The following is an 18,541-nucleotide window of genomic DNA, read 5'->3' as shown; positions in this document are numbered from 1 at the left end:
ATACCTAACAACCATAAAAGCGAGTTATTCGCCAATATCCGCGATTTTGCACAAAATCCAAAAGTATGATCTGCTATCGACGGATACTAGCGAACAACTGAACAAAGAAAAGGAATCAATTATTCCTTGAAAAAACAAACGAACCAGCAATTAAATGGTTGAAACTATCTCATTTGATTTCGGATTTTAATTAAGGCATTAAAGACACCTTTGAGACCTGAGGTTGTTCACGTGTTTGATTAGATGACTGAGAAAGGTGGTTCAAGGTTTATTTCAGGGATCACTAAAGTATCGGCTACTCTTTTGAGAAAGCCGAAAATATGACTCATTTATTCTTAAATCACCGGAATCGCTGTTTAGAAACTGAGACCTAAATGTTGGTATTTATAAATTTCAACAGCTTCTCTGTAGTGCTGGACAATAGCCTTGTCATTCGAAATAAGACTAGCTTGATTAAACAAAATAGTATGGTCTGGTTTTTCAAAAATGTGCTCTGCAAGGGCAGAGTCAAAATTTTCCGGTTTTTTCCGCTTTTTAAGTGTATTGTTAATTGAGCTAGAATGTTCAATTCTAAAAGAAAAGCAGTTTATCTTGGTCTCCCATACATTAAAGGGATTTCAGACCACATTTCAAAAAAAAAAAAAAAATCTAAGGAAAAATAACATTTACACTTATTATAGACCCAGAAAAACTATCAAGTCCCAAATTTATCAAGGAAAAGACCCTATCCCGATAGGTGAAAACTCCGGTGTCTACAGAATTCCTTGTTCGTGTGGTCTTTGGTATATTGATTCGGTAATTCATTCAAAGTTAATTTTGAACCTGCTGCACCAAGGTGTGAACCCACATGTAGCGGCCGTCCTATGGCACTGGTATTCGAGTAGCCTTATCCGTGTTAAGTTGAGTAGTGAACTCCTGTCCAAGACCGATTAAGCTTCACCGGGGACTGCGTCGAGGGTCGGTTTCAAGCCCTGTACTCTTCAATTCACTAACCTCGTCGGTAACAAAAAAGATTAACGGTGGTTTTAACACTGAATGTATGGATGTGAGCCTACTAGTGCTACGCAGACGACATATTACTGGTGAGACACATCGCTTTGTAACCTTCAAGCTAATATCGATCTCCTAAGTCGAGGTTATACTAATATTAGTCTGGTTATTAACCCTGCTAAAACAGAATTTCTTGTATTTGAACCCCGCGTGCGCCGTCTAAGTTGCCCGTCGCGGGCTACCCGTGTTACCGTTGCAGAGGCAGATAGTCACTAAGCCGCAAGTTGGAGTACCTGGGTATCACATATGGAAGCGACCTCAGAAGCTCGCGTGCTCTTTTTGTTGACCAGGTTCTGTCGGGTTTCGGTCTGGGTATGCTAAACTTGCAGCCCTGAAGTTTAAATTCGATAAGCATATCCTTGCTAGGTTGTATCGTGCCGTCGCTCTTCCCTTTGCTCACTACATCTCACCCGTTTGGCATTGGCTATCGAATTCGGATATGTTGCGAATCCGTTCAGGCTTTTGCAAATATTTAAAGTTTCTGCTTGGTCTGCCACTTTACCTCCGTAACACTGGTCTGCTAGAAAAGTATCATATACCTGATCCTGTTGAGTTCATGCCGAATTTTGAAAAACAAGCTCTCGTGAAACACAGGGCACTATTATTTGATTTCCCAGCGACTTTCTTGCTTGATAGTTGAAGTGTGATTTGTTTGTATTTAGTAGATTATTATGTTCGGTTGATTTGTGTTCGTTTTTATTTTCTCTTTTCTTTTGTTTTGCTCCGCTTCTTCATGCTTCTTTTTTATAGCGGGTTTGTAATAAATTATTATTATTATTATTGGAAGAACTAATCAGCGACTAACAGATAGATTAACTCAGCATTCTAGCTCAATTAATAATACACTTAAAAAGCGGAAAAAACCGGAAAATTTTGACTCTGCCCTTGCCGGAGCACATTTTGAAAAACCAGACCATACTATTTTGTTTAATCGAGCTAGTCTTATTTCGAATGATGAGGATTATTGTCCAGCACTACTAGAGAAGCTGTTGAAATTTATAAATACCAACATTTAGGTCTAGCTTTAAACAGAGATTCCGGTGATTTAAGAATAAATGAGTCATATTTCGGTTTTCTCAAAAGAGAAGCCGATACTTTAGTGATCCCTGAAACTAGACCTTGAACCACTTTCTCAGTCATCTAATCAAACACGTGAACAACCCCTTAGGTCTCAAAGGGTGTCTGCAAGAAATGCCTTAATTAAAATCCGAAATCAAATGACATAGTTTTCCAACTTATTTAATTGCTGGTTCGTTTTGTTTTTCGAGTGAATGAATTGATTCCTTTCTTTTGTTCAGTTGTTCGCTAGTATCCGTCGATGGCAGATCATATTTTTTGGATTTTGTGTAAATCGCGGGATATTGGCGAATAACTCGCTTTTATGGTTGTTAGGTATTTGGTTTTAATTCTTTTAATTTTTTGGCTTTTATTGATACATCGTTTCGCGCTGAAGAAGAGAGGCGTTTGTCCTCTCGAAATATTCGCTTCGTTTTTTCAGTATCTTCATTTGGCCTATAAAAACCCCATTTTTTAAAATTTCCTCGTGTTGAATGAACCCTTTTGGCTTTGGAATTTTAGCCAAGGTCCACGGAATGAAGAGGTGAGCTTTTGTATAAATGTTTTTATTTGAAAATAGATGCTCTATATTCGCCTTATTTCCCTTCATTTTTATCATTTGGGTTGTTGAAGAATTTTCTAAAAATTGTGAAAATCTATGAAAATTGTGAAAAATCTATGAATCTATGAAATAACGTTGACTACTATTTTCTGTAAGCATTTAAATGTAAAAAAAAAATAAATGGCGTTCAAATCAGATAATGATTTCTCCTTTTCCCTTGTTTTTTGTTTAGGAATCAATTAAAGAGTTGAATTAATTACTTTCCTTGACCACACTGTCTTTCAATTTGCACAATTTAACAAATGAAGTTATACTAAAAACAGGTTTTAAACAAAGCAGTGGACAAAAACGAATCGACATAATTTTAATAATAAAGAAATTAGAGTATTTCAATTTCACGTCTGGAAACCTTTATCAAGAGGAAAAAATGAACCATGCAAATAGCACGAAGACGCACAACAGAATGTCAAATTAGGTTGTCTTTGGTACACTTGGAGTTTGGAATATCTTAATAAATTCCAATGTCTTAACGCAAAACTGTTGAATTTAATTCAAAAAGTGTTTCTTTTTTTCCACTGTGCTGCTAGCCTTGTTGCAAACTTTCTGCAGATTTGAATTCAGATACACATAAATATATAAAAAATATTTAATGCTATTATCTCTATCGCTGTCTAAACTTCATTTTTTTTCTTATTTCATTGTTTTTCTATTCTCGCTTTTTACTTGATATCCTTTTCTATTACAATTAAGAATTCGGTTAGCTTTTTTTTCTGACTATTTTAGTCAGATCTAAACGAACAACCTGACAGGTCATTCGCTAATGCGACCGTTTTTCAAGTATCCAGACGCCGATGAAATGAACGCCTCGAACCTTTACCCACTCAAACTACTACTAGAACTCACTGAAGCACCAAGCTGCCTGAGGCCAACAGCTGCATCCTCTCCTCTTCCGTCCCTAATCTATTCAAAGTTTCCCTCTTTATATCCTCCCAATAAACTCCAATTTCCTTTAAATCCTATCTAACTACCGTCTCCTCTTACCTCCCCTTGATTTTTGTTTGGCCCTAGATGGATGGCCGAAAAGGATAATCTTTGGTAATCTGTCATCCTTCATCTGCAGAGCGCGTCCTAGCTGTCTCAACCATTTTATCTTTATAGCCCTAGAAAAGGGGATAGCACCAGTTTTCTCATACAGTTTACTCTTTGAAAAACGATCAGTCAGACGGTTGTTGCAATTAATTTCGGGGCTATCGCAGTAAGTTGTTGCAATAAAGTGGAATAAAATTTGTTGAACACAGGGATTAAATTCAACTTATTGCAACTGAACCTGGCAGCCAACACTCAACTTCAATATCGATTCATAATAATTTTGCTTTGTTATTAAACTAAAAAATGCCGAGATACGCCAAATTCTAGATGGCTTAGTGGTGAGTTGCAACAGCAGAGGAGCGTGGCAACAATGCAACGTTGGACTGATCAATTTAAACACAATATAATTCAAATTTCATATTGTTTGGACTTGCAGTGACAAATTATCAAATTAATCGTGCCTAATGTAATATATGACATGACAACTGATTTGACAGGGTCAATTTTTAATCACAATTAAGATGTCAGCCCATGTGTTTGGGTAATTTGAATAAGCGGTGACATACCAATAAGTGGGCCAGCCATGACATATTGTTTTGATGGTGTAAACTTTTAGAAGAAAATATGTTGTCCTAACTTTTAAAGTAAAGTAAATGATAATAATTTTCTTATTCACTGGATCTTGCTACCTGCACTTAAGTTGATTCAACTGGGCCCGTTCTTAATTGAAATCAATAATGTTGGCCGAGGGGTAGCAATGGGCTTCTAAAATCATTCAGGTTTACTATCCCTGCCGTAAATTTATTGGGTATAAAAAAAAAATATAGAATGATTTTTTTTTCTTTTAATAGAAAAGGAAACGAAAACAATTTTGAGCTGGTGAATAAACAAAAAATGATACTGATATTTCGACGAATATCTCCGTTAACCCATCCTCAATGCTTAAATATATATATATATATATATATATATATATATATATATATATATATATATATATATATATATATATATATATATATATATATATATATATATATACATGAACGCCATATACAGCCTATCTGGTCTAAGAACCTATTTACCTAGATTTATTGAAAGTCTTGGCAAATTGAGAAGAAGTTTGTGGAGTCATCAATAGGAAGTTATTTTGCGAAACGGAGTCCCGTTAGAATACAATTAAAAAAACAAAACAATTAATTTAGCAAATTAAATTAAGACGTGCTTCAGCTGAAAAGGAACAAAACTAATTTCAGGTTCAATTCACATTTTTCTTTCAGAGTTAATTGTGCCATGTCAAGGAGTATAGCAATTGCTGTATTTTGTCTCGGATTTTTTCTATTAGTTAATGTAAAGTGTATTCCAGGTAAATCCATACATTTCTCAAATTAAAAAACAATCCCTTAAAAAACTATTAATATGTTTTTACTTGTTAACTATTCAGAAGACACTCAAGTTCTTGATCTGAATGTAAGATCTAAGAAAACCGGTTTGATAGCCACAAAGACAAGTGAAGGGTGACAGAATGCATTGGACTTATACAATTTGGGCTATATATTTGCACATTAGGGGGGTTGGGGTAAAGTGTTTGGACAGCTTGAAGTTGAAAAACATTTATTGCTTCGTAAAATGCAGAATAATCGTAGCTACCACATTGTACATGCAGATCCGCTATACTTTACCCTCCCCCCTAACTTGAAAATATATAGCCAAAATTATATAAGTCCAATGCATTCCGTCACTTGTCTTTGTGGCTATCAAACTGATTTTCTGAGATCTTACAATCAGATCAAGAGCTTGAGTGTGTTCTGAATTATTAACAAGTACCAATATTCTTATTCTTTTTTATGAAGAGGAATTTAAAGGGCTACTTTACTAAAGTAATTTCTTTTTACGTGCGTATATGTTGACAAGTACTATCGATGGATTTATGGGAGGAGAGGGTTTATTTTAGATATGAGCCTCTTGAAGTCCCTTTAAAGTAGGAATAGATTGGGTAAATTTCCCCAGCCAAAAAGGGTAATAAGTCCAAGTACTGATGGAAGGCCTTTGTTCTTAATCCATTTGCTCAAAAGTAGAACTTGTGCTAAAAGCCATTTTCTTCTGAAAACGCAAAGCCATATAATATTTATGGGTTATTTTGATATATTTTAAATATGAAAATATTTGCCTGTAATTTTATTTTCAAAGTGGCAATTTTTAACGGGTCTTTTCTTATAATTTGAAACAGCAACTTGCTAATTTCGGTACCCAGAAATTCAAAGCAACATAAAATCGGGGACTTCTGATTTTAGAGGGAGGGGGATCCTAATTTTGATGCTGAGTAAAATACAAAAAACAAATTAATGAGACGATAGTGTCTCCGTGCATATAACGTGTCAGTGAAATTACTACTTGCTGAAACCGTATTTCCAGGAAAGTAGAACTTAATTGAATATGTAGAAGAAAACGGGGGATAAATCTCCGATGATTTAATACCTCTAAAAACTACCTCATGAGAACCAAAAATGTTAAGTCTTAAAAATTAAACTTTTATTTCGCTAGACGGTGTTAATGGCTTCTCTTCCTTACATTCAAGAAGGTTTTATCATATCATCCATTTTATTTACTGGTTTTCATAAGACTCTGCTGGTAACCTGCTAACCAAAGTTTAGATTCAAAAGAGGTACTGAAGATCCTATTTTAGCAAGAAGTGACCTACTATGCAAACGTACCGATTGCTGAAATAATTAATAGCTGAAGACAGCTGAGAAGAAGAAGAATTACGACAGCAAGAAGACAGTTGAAGACAGCAAGGTATTCTGCGATTGAAGTTCTAAAACAGTTGAAGTTCACTAAACAGAATTTCAGTCGTTATGGTCCGTCAATTAGACGAAGCATCTGCCACCATCAAAGGGTCGAAGGACATTTGTCTCGATCTTCCGCTTAACGAATTTGTTTTACAGGCGACCAATCAGGTCATTTTAGTTTTTCCCTTGCAGGGATTCCAATTGAAAGGTGGGAATAGGGTGAAGGATGATTCTGCCTAAATTAAAAAAATATTTTTCGGAATTTTCACTGAAAAGAAAAACGAGAAAACAGCAAAATCATCTCTCCCCACCCGAATCCTTTCCCCCCCCCCTAGATTTAAAAAAAATAAATTTTTTGTATCTTCATTTTACAAAAAGGAAAAAAATCTTTGCCCCTCCCCAACATTCTCCTAATTAGGTGTCTACATAAATCAATTGTGAAGAGTCACTCAACTGTCTTTATAGTAATCCTAAAATTTACTTATAATCTACGTGAAAGTCCATTCCTATAAACATCACAAAAGTACGTGATTGTATACTATTACAAAACTTCATTTCTTCGTATAATGAAGATTTTGTTCTACTTAATAGAATTCAAGCAGCGATTATTTTTAAACTGTGAGATTCCAAATATTCAGGAGATGTTTAAATGACCAAATTAGCCTGCTCTCAAAATGCCACAAACCCACTAAGAATTCAACCTGCACCTCTAACACCACACATCTGATAAAACATAGTAAGCAGGTACTTAATCACATATATAATTTTACTTAAACATCATATTGTATCACAATTATTCATTGACCATCCAAATTTTTACTATTCCCGATCCCCTAACATCTTTAAATCTCTCTAAAGAGTTTTTCCAGTTAAATTCTTACTAAGATTTTATTTTATTAAATAATGTTTCATTAATAAAATTTATTTTATTAAAAGTGTTTTCCGGGATAAAAAAGTTAAAATCCGTTATGCAGAAACTGTGTGTAGTTTCTGCATTGGAGTTAGTCAACTAACTACTTAAATACAAATATAACTTTTAATACATAAATAATAAAATACATATATAATATATGTAACTTGGCAAACATTATATTTCAATAAAATTACCGATTTTCCTTCTTTTCTCTTACTACCTCTTTTATCATTAAATCTTTTAAGAATAAATATTTCAATAACATTTTCATTGAAATAGTAAATATTCAGAAATAAAAAGGTAAAAATCCGCTCTGCTGTGAGGATTAGAGTTAATCTAGCAAACAACTAAATTATTCATTTTGTGGTCAAGCAAAAAACTGCATAAAAAAGTTACTAACTATATATGATTCATTTTAGGTTCCAGTATAAGAGAAATATATTAAAAGCTGAATTTAAAGATGCGTATAAAACTACCTTTAAAATCCCTGAAGTGCATCGAGAATTTGAATGGTGCCTCCAATAAAACACATTTGATAAAAGTATTTGGAGCTACTTAAATGAATACATAGCGCTTCATTTAAATATCATATCATATTCTGATTTGTAATTTTCTATCCTTTCTTTTACTACCCCCTCTCCCTACAATCCTTAAAGCTCATGAATTGTAGCTAATTTGTTTTTTGAAGCACTAGAAATTCAACTAAAAAGATAACAAAAATATTATGTAAAAACTACTTGCACTAGAGTTGCTCTAACTACATTTTGAATCAAGCTAAAACAATTTTATTAAAGGACTTTCATCAGAAATCAGTTGTCTTATAAATTTCAAATTAGCCAAGACTTTGATTCAAAAATAGTACATTGATCAAACAATTCGTGGTAACGAACTCTACGTAAGGAACGACTCGGCTCAATAGTTACCAAAGCTCTAAAAAACTGAAGTGTTACCAATCAAAAGCTAAGATCCTGAGAAAATTTGCCTGATTTTTAAAATAGGGAGGAAATACCTCCAAAATTCAAGAAATTTTGATGAAATTCACACCGTCAGATTTAGCGTACCTGAGAACCCTACTGTAGAAGTTTCAAGCTCCTATAAACAAAAATGTGGAACTATGCTATTTTTGACAGAAGACAGACCACAGATGCGTGTGTGTTTTTTTTGCTTCTTTTTTCCCCCAGGGGTGATCGTATTTAAATAATGGTCCTAGATGATGAGGAGAGGGTGCATTTGAACGTCAATTTAAAGTTTTAGTGCCCTTTTTAAATGACATAAAAGATTGGTTGGCAACTGCCCCCCCCTCCCACGGCCATTTATTTCCCAAAGTTATTGATCCAAATATTGAGATATCCATTTTGTTCAGTATAGTTGAAAAATCAAATAACTGTTTCCTTAGGGGTAAAATGACTCCCTCAAGTCCGTGGGGAGAGGCCTGTAAGCTATGAAATTTGCCCTTCTCACATATAGTATTTGTTATTGGGAAGTATACCGACATATTTTGGGGTGGGGATTTTGAGCTTGGGATGGATTTTCATTGGTAGAATCTTCCTTGGGGAGGGAAATTTTAAGGGGGGATATCCAGGGAAAATCTTACACTGGGGGTTCTGACAGAATTCCTGTACAAAATTCTTGTTAATTGTATTATATTATCTTTGCCAACTGAATTTTGCATGAGGAGATGTTCCAAGGGAATTATCCAGGGGCTATTTTCCGCGTGTTTTGGTTTCTGGAAAGAATTTCTACGGAAGGGGGTATTTCCAGAGTGACTGAGAAACCGATTAGAGATTAGTCTTTTTCAAATGACAGTATGCTAAGGATAGTTTTTCAGGCTGAATTGTCCGCAAGAAATTGTACGGGGAGGGGGATTGTCAGCGAAGATGGAACTGTCTGGAGGGAAATTGAAGCGTATGTACTTAACTATGAATAAATTTTTCATGGAGGAGTTTCCTGTGAGGGTAGAGGGTATAATTGACGGAGGCTGAGCCAGATTTACCAGTTTTATTGGAAAAACGACCAAAAATTTAATAAAAAAAATGTTTTTCTAATTGAAAGTAAGGAGCAACATTAAAGCTCATAACGAATAGAAACTGTTCCGTAAATGAAGGTCTTCCCCTTCCTCAATACCTTGCTCTTTACGCTAAAGATTGACTGTTTGTCCCAATTTTTAAGAACGGCTCCTGAAACACAGGGACCGTTTAATTAACAACAAAGCAGGAAGAACAATATTGTCTTGCGAAATCTTTTCGCAAGACAGTGAAGATAATCTGAATGAATATTTCGGCCCTATGTCCAAGGGCTGTCCTCAGCAAGACAAAAATATATAAAAGAAAAAAGACTCACAACAACATGCGAACAATAAAACCAAAAATTAATTTTTTTTTTTTTCACAGCAGTCTCAGCATCCTTACTTCAGCGAAGTTCATCCAGGACTGATAAAAAGTGAGGTAAAACAAGGCGATTCAATGATATGAAAGAAAAATAATTTAAAAACACGTTCTTATTGCTAATCCAGCCTTTTTGGCAGCTAACCTCAAGGGTCTTTTTGTGATCGGTTCTGTTTTAATGTCTGTTGGTTTTTTTTTTAATATTTTGTAAGATCATTTTTAATTAAATTTATGTATAGAGCATTTAGTGTATATTCCCCCAAGTCCCTATCTAGGGAAATATTATTATTTATCTTTTGTCTGATTAAAATTGCTTCTCAGACTACCGGTTTTATGCCTAAGTCACTGCTAATAAGCGCAGATTCATCAAACAGTACATTATGGCTAGGATTTTCAAATACATGGCTGCCTAAAGCAGAATCAAATGAAACAGTAGAAATATTAGAATTTAGAGCTTTGACAATATAATTTTTATGCTATTGTATGCGTTTCTCCATACTCCGGTGTTTTCTACCTGCATAGTATTTACCACAATCGCATTGGTAGGCTATTTGATTGACCCGTCTTTGGCAAGTAACTGGGGTTTTATCTTTACCAGAATTTAGAAAATTTATGATTTTTAAATTATTTGTGAATACTACATACAAAATATTTTGTGTGCAAACTTTTTTAAGATTTGCAGTGATTTCTGGGATCTAGGGAAGCTCAATTAGGTTTGACGGATTATCAGAAATCTCAAATGGTAAACTATCATTAATTTTGCGGGAGTGTGTTTTCAGTCTACAGTTAAGTACACTATAAATAAATAAAATAGGATACCTATTTCCGAAAAGTATGTCCCTGATAAAGTTCAGTTCAGCTGTGATGTGGGAATCAGAACAAATGTTTAGGGCACGATCGACAAGAGAGATTACGACAGCTCTTTTAACTTGTGGTGGGTGGTTTGATTTAAAATACAAATATCTATTATTTTGTATTGGTTTTCTATAAATAGTATAATTGAGTTTATCTAAGCTACGAATATTTGTAACTGTAAATTTCTACCGTATGTATTTCGGTGATCTAAAAAAACCCTTTAGTTCATTTCCCCCATAGTTCCAGAGTGAAATTACGCCATCCATGTAACGTCCCCAAAAGATATGTTTCAAGAAATATGAATCTCATGTCCAATTTTCAATATGTTCCACATAAATATTCGCCAGTAACCCGGAAAGGGGCGCAACCTTCGCTAAACCATTAATTTGATGACAAAAAGAATTACGGAATTGGAAATACATTGAGTACTTGTTACAGAGTTTAACTAAGGTCATTAAGACTTCACCATCTATTCCTTTAGCAAAAAACAGCATAAAGATGATATTGTCAAAGCTCTAAATTCTAATATTTTTACTGTTTAATTTGATTCTGCTTTAGGCAGCCATGTCTTTGAAAATCATAGCCACAATAAACTTTTTGATGAATCCGCGCTTATTAGTATGACCTTGGCATAAACCAGGTAGTCCAAGAATCAATTGAAATCGGACTTGAAATTAATAATAATATTTCCTTAAATAGGGACTTGGGGGAATATACACTAAATGCTCTATACACAAATTTAATTAAAAATGATCTTACAAAATATTAAAAAAAAACCAACAGACATTAAAACAGAACCGATCACAAAAAGACCTTTGAAGCTAGCAGCCAAAAAGGCTGGATTAACAATAAGAACGTGTTTTTAAATTATTTTTCTTTCATCTTACTGAATCGCCTTGTTTTACCTCACTTTTTATCAGCCCTGGTTGAACTTCGCTGAAGTAAGGATGCTGGGACAGCTTTGAAAAAAATTTAATTTTTCGTTTTATTGGTCGCATGTTGTTGTGAGTCTTTTTTCTTTTATATATTTTTGTCTTGCTGAGGATGACCCTTGGACATAGGGCCAAAATATTCATTCAAATTATCTTCACTGTCTTTGAAAAAGATTTCCCTATTGTTCTCCGTGCTTTTTTTGTTCGTCATGAAAAGGCAGTGTGGTCTTCATCGCTATTTTTGGACGTTTACTTAGAATAGGAAGTTTTTTTAAAAGTTATAACAGCTTTAGAGTGAAGGGCAAGGTATTGAGGAGGAGGCAACCCTTCATATACAGGATAATTACTGTTTGTTTTGAGTTTTAATCTTGCTCATTACTTTCAGTAAGAAAAACATATTTTTTTCTATTTAATTTCATTAAGAAACGAACTTGCACTTCTTTGACTCAAGAACTAAAACATTGTAATTTAATATCAAACAGTTCGTGGTAACGAACTGCAAGTAAGAAGCGATCCGGCTCAATGGGAACCGAAACTCTAAAAGCGAAATTTTGACACCAATAGATACATCAAAAGGATCAGATTTTAATGCTGATTTCAAATATATAAGTTTCATCAAGTTTAGTCGTACCAATCAAAAGTTACGTGCCTGAGAAAATTTGGCTGATTTTAGAAAAAAGGGGGAAAGACCCACTAAAAGTTACAGAACCTTAATGAAAATCACACCATCATATTCAGCGTATCAGAAAACCCTACTTTAGAGGTTTCAAGCACTTATCTACAAAATGTGGAATTTTACATTTTTGGCCAGAAGAAAGATCACGGATGCGTGTTTATTTGTTTTTTTATTGTTTTTTTTCCCCAGGGGTGATCGTATCGACCCTGTGGTCCTAGAATATCGTGGGAGGGCTCATTGGAATGGAAATTAAAAGTTCTAGTGCTCTTTTTAAGTGACCAAAAAAATGGAGGGCAACTAGGCCCCCTCCCACGCTCATTTTTTTCCCAAAGTCATCCAATCAAAATTTTGAGATAGCCATTTTGTTCAGCATGGTCGAAAATATGATAACAATGTCTTTCAGGATGAGTTAATCCCCCGAAGTCCCCGGGGGGAGGGCTGAAATTTATGAACTTTACCCAATGTTAACTTTTATTATTGTTTATTGGTAAGTATACAGAGGTTTTCTGGGGGTATTTTTTCTGGTCGGTGGGGGAGGGTCGGGGTTATATGGGAGGATGTTTCTATGAAGGAAGTTTTCATGGGGGAAGGGACATTGCTAAGAAGCGGGCGCCTGATTTCCCAGTATTATTAAAGAAAAGGATCAGAAATTAAATTTAAAAAAAAAACAAGTTTTTCAACTGAAAGTAAGAAGCAACATCAAAACTTAAAACGAACAGAAAATATTACGTATATGATTGGGTTCACCGCCTAGTCAATACCTCGCTCTTTAAGCCAAAGGTTTTTTAGTACTTTTATAAGAGCTATTTATTCTAATTAACGGCCTTTGTGATTAAGGGGTTATTTTTAAAGAATTAGAAAAAAATTCGAACTTTAGCTTAAAGAGCAAGGTATTGCCTAGGGGGCGAACCCCCTAATATACGTATTACAATCTATGAATGTAGAAGTTTGTTATGTTAGTTAATTCGTAAGTTACGTATATTTATTACTAATAAAAACGTTCGTAAATCAAATTAAACAAGTTTCGAGAAAGCCATTTAACCAAATTAAAGTAAAATTAATATACAAATTTTGTTTTAATTATTCATTTACGGTGAGCCAATATCAAAACCTGCATTAATTCATAAACGTTCAAAAATTGAATAAAGTAAGGAACGACGTTAAAACTTAAAACGAACAAAAATGATTCTTTATATGAAAGGGGCTATCCCCTCCTCAACGCCATGCTCTTTACGCTGAAGTTTCACTTTCTCACAACTCTATGTTTTTTAAAGAATAAAAAGTTATAGCGTAAAGAGCGAGGCATTGAGGAGGGGACAGCCCCTTTCATATACGGAATAATTTCTGTTCGTTTTAAGTTTTGACGTCGTTCCTTACTTTCAGTTAAAAAAACCTGTTTTTTTTTATTTAATAACAATACAAGGTCCAATGCAACTTTTGACTTTTTGTTACCCAAGTTTTATCTGAAATACAAAAGTTCTTCAAAATCAAAAGATTATGAGTGCTAAAACTTTACCAGATTGAATTTAGCGCATAACACTGCATTAGGAAACTTTTCCAACCATTTAAAAGCGTTTTTTAATTCAAATCACCGAAAATTTCGGAACAAATTGAAAAAAAAAAACATTGTTAGAAACTATGTTAGTCCGTACTTTGGACCTACGCCTAAATAATATATTTAATGTATCAATTTCTTTTTTTCAAAAAAAGAGTAATCATAATAATACTTATATTAAAAAAAAAACTCCTATGGTTTTTATGGTTAGTTTGCTTAATCGATTTTAGTATTAGAAGGTCTAGTTCCATAGTGAACTCGCTCTAGGTTCTTAACTCCTGTGTGTTTAGTTTTTTTAAGTTCTGTATTTCTTAGGTCAGTTACTAAAATCTCTGGAAATGCGGGAGGATCATGGCTCTGAGTCAGGTACCCGTGTGGGAATTAATAAGAATAAATAATAAAATGGGAAGGGGGAATTAATAAAAAAAATTAATTATTTAAATTAGAATCACTGAGAACTTCGAGAAGTTCTAGGATTTCAGGGGCTTGATCCCACACCCCTACTCTGAATGGCCCAAATTAGCTTTCATTGCTTCTCTAGTTTTTTTTCTTTTTTCTTTTTTTTGCGGGGTCATTATGGTTCATAAGAATGCTTTTTGCGGTAAGATTCTATTTGTTCGGTGACGAGGAAAACATCCTCATTTCGAATTACTATCAAATATGTCGTTTGAAAGTAAAAGTTTAAATATCCATTTTAAGTGAAAATTTCTTAGGTATCACGTACACATCGTTAACAAAGATATAAAACTATGTATTTGTATGAATGACAGGTTAAAACTCGCAGTATTGGTTCAACTACTCACGCATGCTGTTTCCCAATATACCTTAAGGCAAACAAGAAAAATAATTACATATCTAACATTTAATATTCGCAATGAAATATATTTGTATTTTTTTTTCAATACAAAATTTTAAACGGGTTTTGGCGACTATTTCTTCATTAAACTAAAGTATTAGGGAAACCAGCTTAGCTCGGTGAAGCAAATTTTTAAAATAGGAGCGGTGTCCGGAGTATTCCCTTGCCTATGGGAATGCAATCCTCCCATTCCCTGAATCATCCAAGAAAAAATATTTTTATGGAATTTTCTAGATTTAATATATTGACATTCACTTTATTTTTTAGTCTTGTCAATTCGTCAATTGGTGTTCCTGAACTATACGAAGCAAAAACAAACTTTACTTAAAATTCAGTCCAAAATAATAATTTTTTTTTGCGTATCTAAAATCACTTTGCCCCAGTACAAATTTTGAAGTTGTCTTCTCTTCACCCACCCTAAAAAATTAAAATACAACCGCCATTTATTTTAGATGACCATTGAGTAAAACTAAGAAGCCTTTCTATTTGTAATATATTTCTGTTTGATTAAATTGTTGTTATACAATGATTGCCACTTGCTCTTACTTTTGTGTTGGATCGGATTTGGATTCTTAAGAACCTTTTCATTTGCCTTTTATAGTTTTTGTGAATGAATATCTCCCAATTCTTTACTCTTTTGTTTGCAGGCAAACGAAAGTGGAAGAATCAGGGCAGACACTCTTTGTGATTTATCCTTATTTCTAAGGATTTTTTGTTGCTTAGTGATTTTTTTCAATAATGGTCTTTGGTGATTTTTATTTCTAAAGATTTTGTCCTAAATCTGGTGGTTTCTTACAATATAGGGCATGAATTCATGCTGCACCAATTTGTATAATGAGGTACAACTTAATAAAGAAGTATGAAGGTAATATGAAGGGTACGATGAAGGTAAGTGGGTACTTAATATGAAGGTAAGATCCAATCTCTTAGATAGATCCCATCTCTTAGGTCACAGTTCTTTGGCCATACCACCATACAGCCTTTCTATTTTCAAATAAGACATCAGGAAAACGTAGAACGATAGGTTTGATATTTCAAATCAGACAGAAGAAAATAAGACAAAGCCCTTTTTTCACTAACAATAATAAAAGTCCGAATATTTTGGCCTAATGTCCAGAAACCCTCATCAACATGAAAAAAAAAACAAATTAAATTAAACAAAATATACAAAGAAAAGGAAAAAAGCACAAACGATATAAAACATTATATCTAAATTAAAATAAAATAAAAAAGCCACACGAAAATATCCACCATTCAATAGCACCAGAAAAAACATGACACCATATGGCACGGTGAACATTTTCATATAGGATATTATTAAGATATAATTTTTTATATCGTTTGTGTTTTGTTTTTTTTGTAGGCCTATGTATTGTGTAATTTAGTTTAGTTTTTTTTTCGTTGAGAAAGGTTTCTGGGCTTGAAGCACATGAATTGAACTTAGATTATTGTTAGTGAAAAAAAAGGTTTGTTTTATTGTTATTTTTCACTGTCTTATTTAAAATATTATATTTATTTTACCCCTTTATACCCGTATTATACCCATTTTTCTCGATTATCAATTCGGTTTACTTGTATGTATGCAAAGGATAATTTACGAGAAGATAATGTCCGTCCTACTCTTCAACTACCTTCATTATCCATCAATAGGAGCTTTAAATAATCTAGTTTTTATTTGTCACTCTACAAATGCAACCTTTGCTGAAAAATGAATTCTCAGTATTTTATTTTCTACCAGCAGGAATGATTCCAACACTAAGCTCGAACCCATAACCTCAAGATTAGGAGTCAGATGCTCTGTTTACTGAGCTGATCCGGCCTGTTAGTTTGTTTACAGCCTTTTTGTATCTGTATATAAAGGTAAAATCGTCCTTTCTAGAGTTAGACACAATTCTTTTTTCAACCGAAAAAAATGGGGCTTGGAGATCGCTTAAAATAGGGTTCTTTGCGGGGATAGCATTTTAAACTCTAGAGCCTGAATCCATTATATTTTTTTTTAATTCAAACTTTGGAGAAATGGCAAAAATATAAACCTATGAATACCGTCATGATTCTTTTCAAGCCAAAAAAAAGAATCTGTCTTTAAATGCAACATATTCATATGGAATATTTATTTCAGGACAAAAAGTGGATTTTCTAGCAAAACCAAAGTTCAAAATTGCTCCGAGGTGGGATACAGATGTTAACCAGAAAATATTCCAAACAGAGTCGCTTATATATACTGTTGGTGCTTATTTGAAAAGATGGCGACGTACGGCAACCCGGGATATACTTTACAACAATCTTCGAATTTGTATTCTATTTATTCTTTCCGAAAAGTTTCCTCTTATCGAGTCTAGTTTTCAATAAACTTGTTTTTTCTTAGATCTTCATTTTTGCAGCTTTTTGTAGAATTAAATTTCTAAAAATTTTCTCTTATGGAATCTAGCTTTGAATAAATTTGCCATTAAATAATTGTGTTTGTTTCGGTTTTTAAACTAAATTTGAATAAATATTTCTCTCATGGAAATTTGTTAGGAATAAACTTTTTATTAAAGTTTGGTTCTTATTGCCTTAAAAAGAAAAAAAAAGAAAAAAGGAGACCCATCAGTACTGCGTTAGTTCTACACTTGCAACATAGAAAAAGTGTAATTTTCTATGTTGTTCGAGGTAGGTTGATGGTAGGCGGCTATGTTGTTCGAGGTAGAATGCGAAGCCCCAGATAAGAATTTTCGTTAATATACGCTGTCAACTATAACAGATAGTTATTTCAATTGCATATAATTTTCGAGGGATTCCATGCTCTTTAAAAATTTTCAAAGATGTCTTATCGAAATTAATTATTTCTATTTAGCTAAATTGGAATGAAAATTACCAGTCCCAGAGCAGTGTTTCATGTAAATATTTGTCACAAGACGTTTTGCTCAAAGACTCGTTTTAGGTCTTGAGCCGTGCTTACTTGTTACCGGGAGTAAGCCGTGGTCATTGGGTTTGATCAGCAGCTGTGCTCACTCTTTACCGTGCTTTACCAAACTTTACCTTTACCATGGCTTTGCCCGCCAAGATCACCGGTCGTGCTCATGTTTTACTATACTTTACCCAAACTTTACCATCCCTTACCTTTACCATAACTTTGCTGACCATGCTCACACTAACTGGACCGTGCTCACACTTTACCATCATGCAGCTACTACTGCATTCAAGAAAACTTCTCAACATTGAAGAAAGCATTCAAGGAAACTCTCAACATTGAAGAAAGCATTCAAGAAAACATTCAAGAAAACTTCTCAATCACGTCCTTACGTTTATCATATTCAGTCCTGTCTATGAACAAACCAAATAGGCAGAACTGATTATTAGTGGTTTAGAAGGACAGAATACACACAAAATGCTGATGAGAAACAAACTAGCAGACCCGACGTTTTGTTGGCTCAGACAGACAGAGCACATAGCAAAGGCTGATGGAAAGAGAACAAGCAGAGGGAAGGTTTTGTCTACTCAGATGAACAGAGTACATAGAGTAGTCTGTGATTAAGTAATCGTTTTCTAATTATTAAGCAGTGAACTTCTCTCCTACCTTCCCCGGGGACAGCTACTCATCAACCTGCCGAAATGATGCTACAATAATTGAGCTAGAAGAATGTTTTTTATTTAGAAAAAATGTTTAACAAGGAAATTGATATTGAACCAGGTTTTCTGTTATTTGATAAGTGTAAATTTCCTACAGGCTGATATAAAGATTGGTGTCATGTAAAGTTTGAGGAGGAAGAAGGCCCCTCGAATTTAAACTCAATAGAGCCCACTGTTGTGTCCACAAGTCCCATGAGTCACAAACCTTCTCCCAG

General features: G+C 33.9%; 1 protein-coding gene across 1 annotated transcript; it reads left to right on the top strand.

The window, feature by feature from the left end:
* Positions 1-5,032: 5,032 nt before the first annotated feature.
* Positions 5,033-17,177, top strand: LOC148943727 (uncharacterized). Its single transcript, XM_089101716.1, has 2 exons — positions 5,033-5,123; positions 16,837-17,177. Exons 1-2 carry the CDS (start codon positions 5,051-5,053, stop codon positions 17,064-17,066), a joined length of 303 nt encoding a protein of 100 aa, XP_088957842.1. The 5' UTR covers positions 5,033-5,050; the 3' UTR covers positions 17,067-17,177.
* Positions 17,178-18,541: the final 1,364 nt, after the last annotated feature.

This window comes from Artemia sp. Qi Xiang Cuo, chromosome 15 (genome assembly GCF_049724085.1).
Source record: "Artemia sp. Qi Xiang Cuo chromosome 15, ASM4972408v1, whole genome shotgun sequence".
NCBI lineage: Eukaryota > Metazoa > Arthropoda > Branchiopoda > Anostraca > Artemiidae > Artemia > Artemia sp. Qi Xiang Cuo.
This window is presented reverse-complemented; position numbering and strand designations above follow the sequence as displayed.

Bases quoted from the DNA above. Each gene is read 5' to 3' on its own strand.
- LOC148943727 (XM_089101716.1), top strand. From the start codon at position 5,051: ATGTCAAGGAGTATAGCAATTGCTGTATTTTGTCTCGGATTTTTTCTA. The intron at 5,124-16,836 runs GTAAATCCATAC...TATTTATTTCAG, and splicing joins TAATGTAAAGTGTATTCCAG to GACAAAAAGTGGATTTTCTA.